This window comes from Mesocricetus auratus, unplaced genomic scaffold (assembly GCF_017639785.1).
Source record: "Mesocricetus auratus isolate SY011 unplaced genomic scaffold, BCM_Maur_2.0 Super-Scaffold_100691, whole genome shotgun sequence".
Lineage (NCBI taxonomy): Eukaryota > Metazoa > Chordata > Mammalia > Rodentia > Cricetidae > Mesocricetus > Mesocricetus auratus.
In genome coordinates, this window is record NW_024429267.1 from 47,040,864 (window position 1) to 47,058,047 (window position 17,184).

General features: G+C 50.3%; 1 protein-coding gene across 3 annotated transcripts; it reads left to right on the forward strand.

The window, feature by feature from the left end:
- The first annotated feature begins 515 nt into the window (after nucleotides 1-515).
- On the forward strand, nucleotides 516-17,008 carry Shisa5 (shisa family member 5). 3 transcript variants are annotated; one of them, XM_005075075.4, is made up of 6 exons: nucleotides 516-688; nucleotides 2,650-2,806; nucleotides 10,279-10,362; nucleotides 15,265-15,380; nucleotides 15,563-15,775; nucleotides 15,905-17,008. In XM_005075075.4, the coding sequence occupies exons 1-6, from the start codon at nucleotides 619-621 to the stop codon at nucleotides 15,982-15,984; spliced, it is 720 nt and encodes a 239-aa protein (XP_005075132.1). In that variant the 5' UTR covers nucleotides 516-618; the 3' UTR covers nucleotides 15,985-17,008. The 3 variants fall into 3 exon arrangements, with proteins under 3 accessions (XP_005075132.1, XP_040595766.1, XP_021085666.1); XM_040739832.1 differs by lacking the exons at nucleotides 516-688; nucleotides 2,650-2,806 and adding an exon at nucleotides 10,047-10,177; XM_021230007.2 differs by lacking the exons at nucleotides 516-688; nucleotides 2,650-2,806; nucleotides 10,279-10,362 and adding an exon at nucleotides 14,189-14,340.
- The last annotated feature ends 176 nt before the right edge of the window (nucleotides 17,009-17,184 follow it).

A 17,184-nucleotide genomic window follows, 5' to 3' on the forward strand; every position in this document is an offset into this window, starting at 1 on the left:
GTGAGCAGCTGCCTGAGCTGGGAGTCTGGGTCACTGTGGGATGGAGGTCCTGGAAATCTGTTAGAAGGAACTTGAATGTGTTGAGTACTGTCCCCCGCATCACTCCGTATGGTCCCCAGGTGGACCTGCGCGAGGGTCCATTGAGGCAGGAGAAAATCGCAGCTTCCCTGAGGGCAAAGTTGGGACCCAAGTGCCAGCCGCACACAGTTGGCGCTCAAGTGTTGGGATAACGTTGCCACGGAGATCCTCTCCCCGCCCCTAAGTCAACTGCAAGGGGGTCTCCCCACAAAAGTGTCCCGTGAGCACAAAGCCATTTGGGTGTACCGACCCCTCCTTCTGCGTCTGGGAAACCTGTCTCAAGTTTTCACCGACGGGGTCGTGAGAGCAGCGGCCAGGCTGGGAGGGGCGGCCGCTCCGCTTCCCTCCCACCTCTCCCCTCCCACCTCTTCCCTTCCCTCCCACCTCTTCCCTCTCCCTCACCTCCTCCCCTCTGGGGCGGGGGTTCCGGGAACCGGCCGGGGCGGGGCAAGGAGGCTGGGGCCGCGCGGGTCGCTGAGGTTGCGGCGGCATCGCGGCCCTGTGCCTGGTCCGTCTGCTCGTCCGTCTGTCTGTCTCGCCATGGCTGTGCCGGTGGCCTCTCCGCGGACCCTGTTGTTGCTGCTGCTGGTGCTGCCGCCGCCTCCGGGTGGTGAGCCTGGGAGGAGGGGGCGGTGTGAGCTGCCCAGGGACCGGGTAGGGTCAGACACTTCCCCTAGCTGTCTATGGAACGAGCCAGACAGTGCCAGCCCCGGAGTGCTGCGACTTGACCCCCTGATAACCCAGGGGGCGTCTGCGAACCCCACCACTGACTTCATCCCGTCACCCCTTCCTTCCTGAACTGGCACTGTCCCGGAAAACTGCCACCTTTGTTGTGTTCTTCATGGTGGAGAGGCCCTACATGTTCCAGGGGCTGGAGCAGGATTCCACGCCTAGGGTTAGCTCCAGGTGGGGCCTCGGGGCTGCCTGGCCCCTCCTGCAGAGGTTGTGCCTAGCAGCTTGCTTCCTGGCTGGCAGCCCTCCATCCACTGCCTCTGCAGCCCTAGTGTTCTGGAGAAGCTGGGCCCTGAGGCTGGCCTCTCCTGGGGAGGAGACACCGCTTTCCCTTGCCATCCCAGAGGAATGACTCACAAGCTTAGGAGGGTAGGCTGGGGGCCTATTGTGATGGGAATTGGAACAACTCTCTGCCCAGTCAGGGGAAGCTAATGACTGCTGGGATGGGTGGCTTCCTGGAGGAAAGGGGCTGTGTTTCCTGAAGGCTGACATGGGAGGACCAGCCTACCCCTGGAGTGAGCCTATGGGTCTCCAGTCTAGAGAGCCGTGCTCTGTGTCTGGAGTTCTGAATAGCATTTGTACCTGGGACCCAGCCTGAAAGACCCACTGGTGTGGGCATCAGAAGATACTTGTATTTAGTCTCAACACTCCAGAGGCAGAGGCAGGAGGAGCCCTGTGAGTTTGAGGCCAGCCAGGGCTACATAGCAAGACCCTGCCCTAAAAGCAAAAGGGAAAGTCCCAGTGGTGTAAGCTGTTGCTCCTGGCTCAGAGGCACGGCCTGGCTGGTGGCTGTAACTGAACTCACTTGCAGGTGGCCTGCAATGGTCAGAAATACCCATTCTACATTTTTGCCCAGAGCAAGGTTCTGCTTGGTGCTACCAGAACAAAACAACAAAAATGAAGCCCTCCTTACCCTCCAAGTTATCTTTTCTTAGAGTCTCATTCTGCCAGCCCCAGGGAGCATGCTCAGTTACTGATCTGGCTGGACCAGGGCTGCATCTAGGCTGACACTTAAGCAATTGTCCGCAGAAGTTGTCTGATGAGCCTTGATGCTCTGGGTGTTTCATGGGGGGGGGGGCTCCAGGTTTGCTAGTGTAGCCTAAGGACACACAGGTAAAGCTTGTGGGTAGCCAAAGCCCTTTGCCCTTCTCCACACCTCTCAACATTACCTTGTTTGTTGAGATTTGTGATGGTTCCCGGATGCTACTGAGAGATCAAGACTTTTCTAATGCCTGCTGTATGCCTAGCCTAGGGACAAGTGCTTTACGGATGCTTATGTGGGGATGTCATTGTGCATTGGTTAGGGTTCAGCCTGCTGTTGGGGGGGTGTTCTATGAGGCTTAGGCCTCGCCCCTCATTTGTGCCCAGCAGGTGAGGCTGCTATGGAGGTCATGAGGAATAAATATTGGGCAGCCCTGTGCCTGCAGGTGCTAGGTGTGTTCTCTTCAGCTGCACAGCTTAAAGGTTTGGCAGCTTCTGGGAGGAGGCCTGGAGTAAGACCTTGAAGGAGGCGTGGAGTCGCAGGTGGGAGACAGGCAGGGACGGTGTGTGTTGAGGTGGGAACGGTTATCACCTCAGGCCTTTGCAGTCTTGAGGTCTTGATCTGAAAGTAGGGAATTCTGAGAGCAGCAAGTAGCCCAGTCAGACTCATGAGTAGAAAAGTCAGCCTTCTACCAGGAAACCAACAGGCGGCCAAGGGATGGTGGGCATCTTTTAGAGCACCTTGCCGTGGCCTCGAGGAGAGAGCAGAGGCTTGGTAGGAGGGGTGGTCACCGTCATTGGCGGGGTACGGATGGGACCTGGGCTACGGGACACAGGGGGACAGTGTTTCTGCTTCAGCCCAGGGTGAGCTGTGCAGGCCTGCTGGCGAAGACAACCTGATCCCAGCGTCCTGCCCTGATTTCTGCTGCGGTTCCTGTTCCAGCCAGTATTGCTGCTCTGATGTGCTGAAGAAAGTCCGGTGGGATGAGAATTTGTGCACTGAGCCAGAGGCCAGGTGGGTGCCAGGAGGGGAGCAGAGGACGCGGGAAGGCATCCATCCCCTGGAGAGTGCCCCGCCCCTCTGGCACTGAGCCGGTGTGTGAGGAGCCCTGTTCGAGAGCTACCTAGAGCTACTCCACTCTGCCTCACCGCCCTGTCCTCAAGCCTTGGACTGGGCCCAGTGGCCTCAGCTGGCTTTGGCTCTAGGCGTGTACTCTGACCACAGGTCCTCAGGGTGGGCACCTGGCTATGAGAGTGAGAGTGCCCCCACACTGTGTCTGCGCTGTGGTTACCTGTGCTATGCAAGGCACAGGGCGTGGATGTGTGCCCAGAGTGAGCTGGGCTGCGTCCTCCAGGCAGAGCTTACCTGTTTGTATGCCATCTTTGATATTAGACGGTTGTCACTGGTGAGGACCAAGATGTGCTTGGCCACAGATTTATAATTTTAGAGGTCACACTTAGTTCATAGCACGTTGTCATCATTGTTTTGCACAAGGCCAGACCACACCATCTGTGTTCACTTTAGTCTCTGATGGCATTCTGTTCCCCACCCATCCCACGAGCATCCTAGTCTACTGTGTTTGAGGTATATTCTTTTGTTTGTATTCCTAAAAAGCCGGTATTGTTTTGTGGGCACTTTGAGAGATGTTCCAATGAATGCCCTCACTCTTTGAGCTAACACAGTGTTAATAAGGCAGTTGTCTGTAGTAGGTCTTTTTTGTCGGGCTTTCTTTGGGACAGCCAACCCCCATTAATGACACTGAGACTTATTAATTATGAAAGCTTCATTTGAGTGCTGGATTTAAAGGTGTGTGTCACCACACTTGACTTTGAGATATTGTATTTAATTTTTTTCATTATGTTAATTTTTATTTTTTTATTTTCTTTAAAAACTTATTTTTATTTTATATTCATTGTTGTTTTGCCTGCATGTATGTCTGTGTGAGGGTGTTGGGTCCCTGGAACTGGAGCTACAGACAGTTGTTGAGCTGCCATGTGGGTGCTGGGGATTGAACCCAGGTCAGTGCTCTTAGCTGCTGAGCCATCTCTCCACCCCAATTTTATTTCTTTAATATTTTATTTATTTATTGTGTATACGGTCTTCTGCCTGCATGCCAGCGGAGGGCACGAGATCTCATTCAAGGTGGTTGTGAGCCACTATGTGGTTGCCGGGAATTGAACTCAGGACCTCTGGAAGAACAGTCAGTGCTTTTAACTGCTGAGCCATCTCACCAGCCCCCCAATTTTATTACTTAAAAAAAACTTTTGTTGTTATTGTTTAGAGACAGGGTTTCTTTGTGTAATTCTGGCTGCCCTGGAATTCTCTCTGTAGACCAGGCTGGCCTCGAACTCAGAGATCCACCTGTTTCTGCATGTTCCCTCCAATGCTGAGATTAAAGGTGTGCAACAACAATGCCTGACTTAAAAACTTATTATTATTATTTTTTTTTTGGTTTTTACGACACAGGGTTTCGTGCGCCACCAACGCCCGGCTAAAAACTTATTTTAAGATAGGGTTGCATACAGCCCAAGCTGGTTTTGAATGCTGTATGTAGCCAAGAACTTGTGATTCTTTTGTTTCTGCCTCCCAAGTGCTAGAATTATAGGTGTGCACTAATGCACCTGGTGTTATGCAGGGCCGAGGGTTGAACCCAGGACCTTGTGCATGCTAGGCAAGCACCCTACACCCTAACTCTACCTCCACCTCATGTCTGGATGTTGAAGAAGTCTTGTGTGTGTGGGTGTTTTGCCCGTGTGATTTCTGTGCATCATGTGCGTGTAGTGCCTCCAACCCAGAGTCCCCGGGACCAGAGTCCACATCGTGAGCCACCTCGTGGGTGCTGAGAATCAAACCCGGTTCCTCTGCGAGAGCAGCCAGGGCTCTTACCCTTTTTTTACATTTTTTCTTTTTTTAAAAATTATTTTATTGCTGGGCATTGGTGGCACACGCCTTTAATCCCAGCACTCGGGAGGCAGAGGCAGGTGGATCTCTGTGAGTTCGAGGCCAGCCTGCTCTACAAAGTGAGTTCCAGGACAGCCTCCAAAGCTACAGAGAAACCCTGTCTCGAAAAAAAACAAAAAATAAAAAATAAAAAAATATTTTATTTATTTATTATGTATACAATCTTCTGCCTGCATGCCAGAAGAGGGCATCAGAGCTCATTCAAGGTGGTTGTGAGCCACCATGTGGTTGCTGGGAATTGAACTCAGGACCTTTGGAAGAACAGTCAGTGCTCTTAACTGCTGAGCCATCTCTCCAGCCCACATTTTTTTTTTTTTTGGTTTTTACGAGACAGGGTTTCTCTGTATTGTTTTGGAGGCTGTCGGTCCAGCCCGGCCTCGAACTCACAGAGATCCGCCTGCCTCTGCCTCCCGAGTGCTGGGATTAAAGGTGTGAGCCACCACTGCCCGGCCACATTTTTTTCTTGATACAAGATCTTGCTATGTTGCCCAGATTGGTTTCAAACAACCTCCCCATCTCAGATTACTAAATAGTTGATGTTATGGGTGCATGCATTAAACCTAGCTTATACTATTTTTTTTTAAAAGTCAGGTGCATTTATTCCATTTAGATGTCATAGATCACGTAGAATGTAGCTCAGTAGTGCACTGAGCCCTGGGTTCTGTGTAGACGGAAGTTTCTATCCTGTCCGGTCCCATAGCCATTTAGTTCCAAATAAACGCACATTAGCACCTCAAAAATGGCCATCAAATGTAATGTAATATTATAAAATTATATTTGACATTTTGTTTAGCTTTCTGTTAGTCTCTTGTTTTTTACTTTCAAATTTTAAATTTCTTATATTATTTTGGTTTGGTTTTATTCTCTTTATTTTACTTCCTTTACAACTTTATTACTTTATTTTTTTCTTGCCTATTGCATTGATGCGATGTAGGTACCCATGTTTTTAAATTTTTTTTACTTTTATGTGTATTTGTGTTTGCCTCTGTGTGTGTGTGTGTATGTATGTATGTGTGTATACCGTGTGTATGCAGTACCCTCAGAGGCCAGAAGAGGGTGTCACGTCCTCTGGAAATGAAGTCACAGGTAGTTACAAGCTGCCATGTGGGTGTTAGGAACAGAATTCCATCCTCTGCATGAGGAGCTGGTGCTCATAAGTGCCTAGCCATCCCCCCAGCCTTACACCCATGTTTTATTTCCAATTTTAGAAGTAAAATGCTGCCTTTTTGGAGGTGTCCTCTTTTATGTGGAGGAAGTTCCTTATTAGTCCTACTTTCCCTGAAGTTTTTTTTTTTTTTTTTTTTTTTTTTGGTTTTTTGAGACAGGGTTTCTCTGTGGCTTTGGAGGCTATCCTGGAACTCGCTTGGTAGTCCAGGCTGGTCTCGAACTTACAGAGATCCGCCTGCCTCTGCCTCCCGAGTGCTGGGATTAAAGGCGTGCGCCACCAACGCCCGGCTTTTTCCCTGAAGTTTTAATGATGGAGGGGTTTGAATTTTTCGAGATGCTCTCCTGCTGTTTTCAGAGATGGTCCCGAGCTTTCTGTTTTTATTCTATTAATATGGTAAGTAGCATGTATCTCTTTTTTGTTTTTTCTGTGTGGGTGTTTTGCCTGCATATATGTCTGCCACCTGCACACCCGGTGTTTGTGGAAGTCAGGAGAAGGCATCATTGGACCCCCTGGAACTGGAGTTACAGACAGCTGTGAGCTGCCATGCGGGTGATGGGAACTGAACCCAGATCCTCTGTTAGAGCAGCCAGTGCTCTAACCTGCTAAGCCATTGGTCCAGCTCCTAAAGTAATATTTTATATGGGGCTGTTGACATGATTCAGTGGGTAAAGGTGCTTGCCACCAAGCCTGACAACCTGAGTTCAATCCCTGGGACCCACATTGTGAAAGGAAAGACTTGACCTCTGATTGCATGTGTGTGCATACTAAATGTAAAATAAGCTGTGTGGTGGCGCACGCCTTTAGTCCCAGCACTCAGGAGGCAGAGGCAGGCGGATCTCTGTGAGTTCGAGACTAGCTTGGTCTACCAAGCGAGTTCCAGGACAGTCTCCAAAACAGTACAGAGAACCCAGTCGGAGCTAACTGGGATGGCCATGCAGCTTCCACAGGACCCAGATTGTCTGAGGTCTTTTCTTTGTCTTGGAGAGTGGTGAACAATGGCGTAGCACTATGGTCAGGTCCTGTGGGAGCTGAGTCCTGCAGAATCCCTTCAGATTCTTGTCGCTGCCTCTTTCAGTTGCTGCATTTCTGCTGGGCTAACCTGGTGTACACCCGTTCTAATCTCCGTATCAGGTGGGTTTGGGACTGCAGTTTTCTTGCCTGCAATATAAATAGGCTGAGAATTTTCCACGTCTTTTTTTATATTTATTTATTTATTCATTCATTCTGCTGGCGATCAAACCTCTGAGCTAAGATAACAGAACCACTGAGCTACACTCCCCGCCTTCATTTTTTCTTGAAGTTTTGATTTCTTCCTCTGTGACCCATCTTTGATTCTGTTCTCTCTTACATCTCCCATACACAGTCAGGGGAGTCACGGTGTTCTCACAATTGCTTAGAAATCTCTTCAACTGTCTTTCTAGGGTACTTAAAGTTGCTCAGTCTTTAATCTCTCTAAGTTCTTCCTGGTAATTTCAGTTAATTCTTTTTATTACATTTTACTTACTACTTTTGGTACGTGCGTGCGTTAACTGTCAGCAAGTGTCTTTGCTATCTGAGCCATCTCCTTGGCCCATCCGCGGCTCTGCTAGTCCCAGTGTTTATTGCTTATTCTTTTTTAGATTTCTGAGAGAGGGTTTCTCTGTGTGGCCTCTACAGATATCTCACTGGCCCCTGTGTATTCTTTAAACAGTGTGTTTTGTTGGACTGGAGAGATGAGGTTTAAGAGCACTTTCAGAGGTCCAGCAACCACACATGGTGGCTCACAACCATCTGTAATGGTGCCCTCTTCTGGTCTGTAGGCATAGATGCATGCAGAACACTACATAATAAATACATTTTAAAAAACAACCCTCCCCACAGTGTGTCTTGTCATTTGGTATCAGTGTCTGCTAGCTTCATGCTTATGGCTCTGTGGACATTTTTTGTTCTTTTTTTTTTGTTTTTTTGAGACAGGGTTTCTCTGTGTATCCCTGGCTGTCCTGGAACTTTCTCTGTAGACCAGGCTGGCCTCGAACTCACAGAGATCTGCCTGCCTCTGCCTCCTGGGTGCTGGGATTAAAGGCGTGCACCACCACCTCCTGGATCCCTTAATAAATTTCATTTGTTCTGCTTTAAAAGAAAGGAAGTGGGCTGGAGAGATGACTCGGTAGTTAAGGGCATTGGCTGCTCTTCCAGAGGACCTGGGTTCAATTTTCAGTACTCATATGGAAATTCAACTGTCTGTAACTCCAGTCCTAGAGGGCCAGTGCCCCCTTCTGGCCTCCGCAGGCACTACACAAACATGGCACTGGAAGAAAACAGCAAAACTCAAGAGAAGTCAGGGGGCCAGGCGTTGGTGGCGCACGCCTTTAATCCCAGCACTCAGGAGACAGAGGCAGGCGGATCTCTGTGAGTTCGAGGCCAGCCTGGTCTACAAAGTGAGTTCCAGGACAGCCTCCAAAACAATACAGAGAAACCCTGCCTCGAAAAACCAAAAAAAAAAAAAAAAGAGAGAGAAGTCAGGGGTACAGGTGCACGCCTACACAGGGAGCCTGAGGATGATTTGGAGTTCAAGGCCATTCTAGGCTATAGAATAAAACCTGTCTTCTCTTTCTTTATTCTTTCTTTTGTTTTTTCAAGACAGGGTTTCTCTGTATTGTTTTGGAGCTTGTCCTGGAACTCACAGAGATCCGCCTGCCTCTTATTCTTTTTTTTCTTGAATTAATTTTGGGAGGCTGGAGAGATGGCTCAGTGGTTAAGAGCACTGACTGCTCTTCCAGAGGACCCAGGTTCAATTCCCAGCTATCACGTGGTGGCTCACAACCATCTGTGAGAGTTGGTGCCTTATGACCTGCAGGGACACATGCTGGCAGAGTGCTATATACATAATAAATAAATCTTAAACAAAATCAATCTTGGGACTGGAGAGATGGCTTAGTGGTTAAGAGTACCGTTTCCTGTTCAATTCCCAGCACCCACCTGGCAGCTCACAACTGTCTGTCACTCTAGTTCCAAGGAATCCAATACCCTCACACAGACCTGTATGTAAGCAAAACACCAATGCACATAGGACAAATAAATCATTTATAAAAAAGAATTTTACACAGGTTTTTAATTATATATTATGTGCTTATTTCTGTGTTTTGATTTTTAGTGATTATTTTTTTCCAGCCCAATTATTTTCTTCACACAACATCCCCTCCCCCCCCACCCCCTCTTCCTTTCTCTTCAGAAAAGGGCAGGCCTCCCGCGTATATCAGTGTGTGTGTGTGTGTGTGTGTGTGTGTGTGTGTGCATTTGTAGATTTTTGTTTGTTTTGTTTTTGATTTTTGAAATGGTCTGCTATAGCCTAGTTCAGGCTGTCTTTGAACTTGCTAAGTAGCCAAGGATAGTCTTGAATTCTGATTTTCTCTCCTCTGTGTGCTAGGATTCTAAGCTTGTATTACTTTGCTTAGCTTGCTCCCCTCCCCCCCAACAGGGTCATAGTCTGTAGCCTAAAAGGAGTTTGAATTTTAGACAGCCCTCTGCCTCAGCCTCTGGGGTGCTGGGATTATGCGTCACCATACCCAGCTGTGGCTCACTTATTTTTTGTCCTTGATATATTGTAGTAACGAAGTTCATTTCCGTCTACGAACTGGTTTAGCTGTTTCATGACTATGGTCTGTTTTGTTTGGGATGGGGTCTCCTGCAGCACAGGCTAACCCTAACTCCTGATTCTCCTGTCTGCTTCCTGATCACGGGGCTTGCAGGTACTTGACACCATGGTCCTGTGAATTTTGACCTATAGTATTTTCATTCCGTTCTGTATAACACTTCTCTGTGTGTCTGCTTACCTCTCTTTCCTCCCCTCCTTTCTCCCATTTCCTCCCTTCCTTTTCTTCCTCCTCAGAAAACATCTTGTCATGCAATCCAGGCTGGCTTCAATCTTGTGATCCTCCTGCCTCAGTCTACAATGGAAAGAGTTGGTGGTGGTCTTTTTTCCCCTGCATTTATTTTTTTATTTTTTTATTTTTTATTTTTGGTTTTTTCGAGACAGGGTTTCTCTGCATTGTTTTGGAGGCTGTCCTGGAACTCGCTCTGTAGACCAGGGTCCCTGCATTTATTTTTTAACTTTGTGGCAGTGCAGCCCTCTGCTCTTAGTTTCTGTCTCCATCCTGTTGTGGTTAGGGGCATGTATGTTGCAGATCTTAAGTATGAGATATGCTGTTTCCTGGCCTCATGGGCACTGTACCCTGGAGACTGCCTTTGGTGTGTCGGAGAAGAGTGAACGGATCCGGGTATGTGCCCCGTCCATTCTTGGAATGTCGTGTGTGCCTTGAGGCGGTGTGCTGTGGCTATCCAGAGTGTTCCTCAGACGTTTTCTCTTTTCTGTTACCAGATTTTCCACCCACCCCGAGACACTGGAGCAGCTGGGTTCCGCACTGAGATTTCGATCCAGTTTTGACACTGACACCGTGTCAGGGTAAATAAAGCCTTTCCTGGCAGAAGTGGCAAGGGCTCAGGTGGCCTTGGGGGTAGCCTCTGCATACTAAAAATGGCACAGAATCATTGGGATGGTCTCCCAGTGATGTTGTGACCACTGGGACCTTTGGATCTCCAGGGAGCTGGGTTTCCTCTGTGTTCTGGAGAGGGAGATGATGGTGGTACCTGGTTGGGACCGGATGGTTGAAGGTTCAGGTGTGGGGTCCGTGTTGACCTGGTGATGGAAGTGGCATTTCGTGGAGACTTCGGTGATGTGAGGCAATGGGGCAGTGGCAGTCAGGTGGCCGATGGCAGTGGGACGATAATGACCATGTTGACGGTGTGACAGGGTTGAGTCAAGGTGCCGAGACAGCAGAAGTGCCTCAGTCGTTACGTGAAGGCTCGTGGAGACAGTCATAGTCACTGTGCTGTCGCCTGGGTCTCAGGATCAGGGGGAGCCCTCCATGAAGGAGGAGTGCAACCAGAACTCTCCTCCCCACACTCGAAGAGGCCCCTCACTCTCCTAGCCCTCAACTTGTTGGCCAGGCTCCTGCCCTAACTTTCTTTCTTCATTTTCTTCCTCCCTTCCTTCCTGAGACAAAGTCTCTTATAGTCCAAGCTAACCATGAACTTGGTATGTAGCTGAGGATGACCTTGAACTCCTGATCCTCCCCTGTGCTTGAATTACAGGTGTTCATCACCCAGGGCCTCCTGCGTGGTAGACATGAGAAACAAGACCCTTACTTTATTTATTTATTTATTTATTTATTTATTTTTGGTTTTTCGAGACAGGGTTTCTCTGTGGCTTTGGAGGCTGTCCTGGAACTCGCTTGGTAGTCCAGGCTGGTCTCGAACTTACAGAGATCCGCCTGCCTCTGCCTCCCGAGTGCTGGGATTAAAGGCGTGCGCCACCAACGCCCGGTAGTAAAACAGTTTCTAGTATATGATTCTGCAGAGAGAAAAGGCTAAAATGACTGGTATGGTGTAGTCTCCAGCTCCCCTAGCATATCCCCCTTCCGGGATTCCCTATCCTGTCAGTTCAGAATGTAAAGCCTTATCTAGTAAGTATCTGGGACTTGTCACAAAGCTAATGCTTGCACCTTTCCAAGTCTCAGAGTTCTGAGACTAGCAGGCCAGCTGCCAGCCTGGGGTGAGGCCTCACACCCCCCTGCACCCTAAGCACAAAGCATCCTAAAAATGGGCCAGAATAATTTATCTCTTACACAGGCAAGCACTCTGTCAACTGAGCTGTAGCTCCTGCATTTTTGTTTATTTGTTTTGGAACAGCTTCTTGCTCTGTAGCCCAGGCTAGCCTGGAACTATATCATTTGGGCTGGCTTGGAATTTGTCATCCTCCTGACTCAGCTTCCTGATTGCAGGAATTATAGGCATGAGCACCATCGAAGGCCCTAAAGCAAGTCTCTGAGGAACAGAACACATGCGTCAACATAGCCCTTGGGAGTGGCTCTGACTTCCTGGCCAGGGGTGTTGGGAGGTTAGGAGGGAGGAGGGCTGTTGGTGCTGAGCAGCTGCCTGCCAGCAAGGAGCAAGAGAAGAGAATCTGCAGACAGAGGGGCAGGCCTCTGTAGGGATGCTGGGTAGACTGGGGAGGAGGGGCCCTGTCTTGAAGCTTTAGGTGAGAAGAATGAGTGTGTGGAGGATGGGACCTAAGGGACAGCAGTTTCTGAGGACCAGTGTCAGGGAAGTCAAGGGGGAGGACCGGGTGGAGGACCGGGCTTCAGGGCAAGAAGGCAGCTGGTCCCAGGCACTGTGGGCTACACTGAGGAGGGCTGGCACCCCACACCAGCATGGCATGCTTGGCAGGGGCTGACAGTATGCGGAAAGGCTTTTTTGACCCTGGTGGTAGCGGCTAGAAGTAGGGGTGGGGGAGCACTAAGAGGAGGAATGGGTTGATGGGATTTCTTTTTCTCCTATTCTTCGGAGCCCCAGAATTGTGCACAGCAGAGGAGGTTGAGGGACAGGGCTGTCGTGACACTTCTCTTGGGAGCCTTCTTAGGAGACACTCCATTGGACACCTGTGTGCTGCCTCTCTGGCTGAGGGTACTTTGTCCACAGAGTGGATTCCATGATAGGGGCTCAATCCCTGCTGTCTGGCCATGGCTTGGGACCCCAGAGAAGCCCCCAGAGGAAAGATGCTGGGGCCTGAGATCTGTAAACTCTGCCCTCGTTTCCCACCCTTGGCCATCCTCTTTGGTTCTCACCTGAGTCTCAGGTCAGAACAGGGGTCTGCAAGAGCACACTCCTGCCAAGCTCTGAGTGTCACACCCTGTATATGATGTGTCCACTCTGCTCTCTCTGTCTCTCTCTGTCTCTGTCTGTCTCTGTCTCTGTCTCTCCTTGTTTTTTGACACAGGATCTCACTATGTAGCCCTGTCTGGCCTGGAGCTCAGACATAGACCAGGCTAGCCTTAAACTCAGATATTTTATACCTGTCTGTGCCAGGCAGGCACCACACCTGGCCCACTAAGCCACGTGAGTGGACAGGACTTTAATTCTATAGGAGCCGAGGAGCGTGGTGTTTTCAGGTTGAAGAATGTATCCCCTCAGAAGTGAGGCCCGAGCTGAGGTCTGAGAATTGAACAGGGACTCTCAGCTGGGAATGAGGGTTATGGGAAGAGGGGCCCACCAGGCAGGAAGACCCTGAGAACACAGCTTGGTACATGGTGAGCTGGCCAGAGCAGAGACAGAGGGAGGGTGAGTCTTCGCCCCACTTGACTTTGGTGGGTTCTGCAAAGGAGTTTTATCTAATTTTTTTTGTTAAGCTTTTGGGGGACAGGGCTTCTCAATATAGTCCAGGCCTAACTAGGATTCTTGATATAGCTCAGGCTTGCCCACAAGTCATAATCCTCCTGCCTCAACAGACTCCTGAATTCAAGTATTACCTGTGTGCTAGCACACCTGGCTAGAATCTTTAATTAAAGATTGAAATTGGAGCCGGTGGTGGCGCACGCCTTTAACCCCAGCACTCGGGAGGCATAGGCAGGCAGATCTCTGTGAGTTCGAGGCCAGCTTGTTCTACAGAGCGAGTTCCAGGATAGCCTCCAAAGCCACGGAGAAACCCTGTCTGGAAAAACCAAAAAAAAAAAAGATTGAAGTTGGCTTTTTGTTTTGTTTTGTTTTTTTGAGACAGGGTTTCTCTGTTTAGCTTTTGAGCCTGTCCTGGAACTAGTTCTTATAGACCAGACTGGTCTCAAACTCACAGAGATCCGCCTGCCTCTGCCTCCCGAGTGCTGGGATTAAAGGTGTGTACCACCAACGCCCAGCTGAAATTGGCTTTTTTGTAAGTTTTAAGGTTAGACAAATGCTAGATTTTAGTTGTTAACTATACTTACACACACCCACAGAAAGGTAGGTACATACCGTGTCACTAATGATTATAAAATAATATCCTGTGATTTCAGGGGCTGGGGGAGCCTTTGGCGTTGGAACCAGGGAAACATGATCAGACCTGGCCTGGTCATGTACAAACTTGGGAGCAGTTAGTGGGAGAGGAGGAACATGGAGATCAGCTGCTCGTGTGCCAGCCAGAGCCCGCAGATCCTGCTTTGCCCACTGCAGGCTCAGGCCCAAGGGGTGGGAGAGGCAAGCAGAGTAGCTGGGGGTGTGGGGGTTGGGGGGGGCTGGGCTGGGCTGGGCGGTGTTTACAGGCAGGATACAGGGCTGGGAAAGTGACCTGGGGCCTCTGCTTCCCCTTCCAGCCTTCCTCCTTCCTCGTGCCTTTCTGGCTGCTGAGGCTGCAGATGGTGCTTGAGTCATGCTGTGTCTTTAAGTGGGTGGTACAGGGCCTGTGAGTCTGTCCTTCCGGCCACTGACGTCAGGAATGGGAAAGACTCACAAGAAGATTCGATTTCCTTTTCTTTGAGAGGGGGAGGAGATTGAAACTGGGTAGGCCCTGATGAAAAGAGGGGAAGTCCTGGGCTGCAGGAGCCCCTTGCGTGAAGGTGGAGGCTAACATGGGGTGAGCAGAGCATTCTATAGAGAGGCCATGAGACCCTGGGCCTTCACTGCATCCAACTGTATGAATGTGTTTTTGTCCTTTCCTGCCTCTCACTGCTCAGGGAGACACCTATAGTTCCGTGGTCCTGGGCCACACGTGGTGAGGGCTTGTTATGGAAGCCTGCAGTGTGGGGGGGCCTGTCCCTAAGTCTGTCCCTTGGCCGAGAGGCCCTGCTGAGGCTTTGCTGCTCTGCTCCTCTGGGCTGTGAGCTGGAAGCCTCATTTTAGGGTGGGGTGGTACCTACATCCTTCCTGTCTGACCTCAGAGGGGCAGATGCTCTGGAGTTTACATTTTCAATGTGTCTGTCATAGTTGCCAAACATTTGTCTCTTATTAGAATACAGCATGGGCTCAGGGGCCATGGGAGGATAATTGGGGGCTTTGTCTGCTTTGGGGAGTCATGGGAATGATTTCCAGCCTATGCTGTTGCTCTCAAAGGACACACCCTCTGTTCTGTGGGTGCCCAGGTTTGGCAGCGAGGCAGCGTTTTCCAGAGTACTGCTGCCTGCACTTATTCTCCCTGGGATGGACCGGTGCTAGTGAACCGCGGGGCAGCCCCGGATGTCGACAGCCTGTAGGGAGCTGTAGTTCTTGACCACTTGGCAGCCCGTTTTGACTCCGATCCCTTCCTGCCTGGCTTGTGGCATAGGCCTGACAACCATACCCTGTGTGTTTGGCAGGAGAGGACAGGTGTATGGGTAGGCAAATACGGGGAGCAGGTGTGAGGTGATAAGCATGAGGAAACTGGGCTGAAACAGATTTATGTCACACTACTGAGGATTTTCTTAGAGCCTCTTGCTGAGCTGAGTGCCCCTGGGAAAGGTGAAGAGAGGGTTGCTGGTCATGGAAAAGGAGTAAAACTTGGTTACGACTAGCTCTTCGGCAGGTTTGGAGCGACTGTCGCCATTGGCCTGACCGTCTTTGTGGGGTTCATCGCCACCATCATCATATGTTTTACCTGCTCCTGCTGCTGTCTCTATAAGATGTGCCGCCGACCACGCCGTAAGCTTGCCCTTCCCCACCTTGCCCGCCTGTGCCCCTCCCTGTGTGAACATGCCAAGCCCAGAGAGGGCAAGGGTTGCTGACCAAGAGCCTGTTTTGGCTAAGCTGGAGGGGTGGAGGGGCCTTGCCTTTCCTGGCCGAGGGGGTCATAAGGTTTTGACTAATCACGACTCTCTTTGCAGCTGTTGTGACCAACACCACAACCACCACCGTGGTTCATACCCCTTACCCTCAGCCTCCAAGTGTGGCGCCCAGCTACCCTGGACCAACATACCAGGGCTACCACCCCATGCCCCCCCAGCCAGGAATGCCAGCAGCACCCTACCCAACGCAGTACCCACCACCCTACCTGGCCCAGCCCATGGGGCCACCAGCCTACCACGAGACCTTGGCTGGTGAGTACCACTGTGGGTACCCTGTATGGTCCCCAACTCATGTCTCTGTTCCGAGGGTCCCTTCCTGCTAACTTGCTACCATTGCAGCCCAATGTCCCCACAGCTAACCTATGCCCTCTTTACTTTCAGGAGGTTCAGCTGCACCCTACCCTGCCAGCCAGCCTCCATACAATCCGGCCTACATGGACCCCCCAAAGGCAGCTCCCTGAGCCTGCCCCCACCTCTCTGGCTGCCATTTGACTGTCATGTGTGAGTGAGTGGCATGCAATTCTTTACTGCTCTCTGTGGTGTATGTGCCTTGTCTAACCCTGTGACTCCTGATGCTGACCAGGCAGGCACAACACTTACCAGTGTGGCTTGGGACCAACCTGTTTTCTTCCTCACTTGAATTATACTTTCTGAAATCTCAAGTAAATTAGAAACATTAGGGTATGAGGCATTTCCCAGTTCACCCCAAGGTGACCAGACATGGCCTGTCACACTTAGGAGAGTAAGCTTTTTTGTGGATTCATGTCCTGCTCTGGGGAGTGACCAGCTAGCTGCTGGTCAGGGCCATGGCTTGTCCCCAGGGCTTGGCTGCATCTTGCAGTGAGGCAGGTAGGTGGGCAGAACCAGGGGCCTGGCTGAAGCTCAGTGCGTGGGTCAGGTCCCGATGTCAAAGCACACCAGGCAGAGCCCCATCTGCCCACCACCAGCTGTCTGGACTGTCCAGTGTCTTTCCTAGGACTATGTAGAGGTCCACATGCACTCAACATTCAGACTGCAGTGAGAAAGCTTTTCTACCTTTGCTGCCTGGCTCCTGCCACTAGGTAAGGGGCCTCTGTCCCCCACACGCGCCTGTTTCTCCTTGCAGTGTCTTGTTTTACTTTTAGCCAAACATTTTGCCTATTTTCTGTCTCCAGATGTGTGATAGTTGGTGTGAGGTTGAAATCCCTGGTTCCTGGAGGGTAACCTGACCTCTGATAATCTGTTTCCCTTGACACCAGCCTCATAGAATACCTGACTCCTTTATAGCAACCAAGTTTGTCCCGGCAGCACAGATGCCAGGGCCAAGGGGCTACCTGAACCAAAGCAGGGGTGGGGGCTTAGATGGTAGCTCTGGCCCAGACAGGAACCCTACCTCCATGTTCCCTGTTGGTTGCTGTCCCACCAGCTGTCCTAGCTTTGTCTGTTGGTGTGTTTTTGAGCATCCAGGCTCTGCACCTTTGTTTATAATAAATGAAAACATTTGGACCTACTTCCTCTTTCTTCAGAGCCTGGGCTGCTAGCCTTGGCTATACACCAAATACTGTTTCTATCTCTTGAACTTGGTTTCACCTACTTTTATTAGCCTGGTAGGTTTGATTATCCTGCTAAGAGAGCAAGGGGCAGGGCTGTGCCTCATCCCCAGGGCCCTGAATATGGGCAGA

What these genes read in the sequence shown, in the direction of transcription:
- Shisa5 (XM_005075075.4), top strand. Translation starts at nt 619, where the DNA reads ATGGCTGTGCCGGTGGCCTCTCCGCGGACCCTGTTGTTGCTGCTGCTG. An exon ending in TGCACTGAGCCAGAGGCCAG is followed by an intron (nt 2,807 to 10,278) that starts GTGGGTGCCAGG and finishes TTCTGTTACCAG; the next exon opens with ATTTTCCACCCACCCCGAGA. An exon ending in CTACCACGAGACCTTGGCTG is followed by an intron (nt 15,776 to 15,904) that starts GTGAGTACCACT and finishes CTTTACTTTCAG; the next exon opens with GAGGTTCAGCTGCACCCTAC.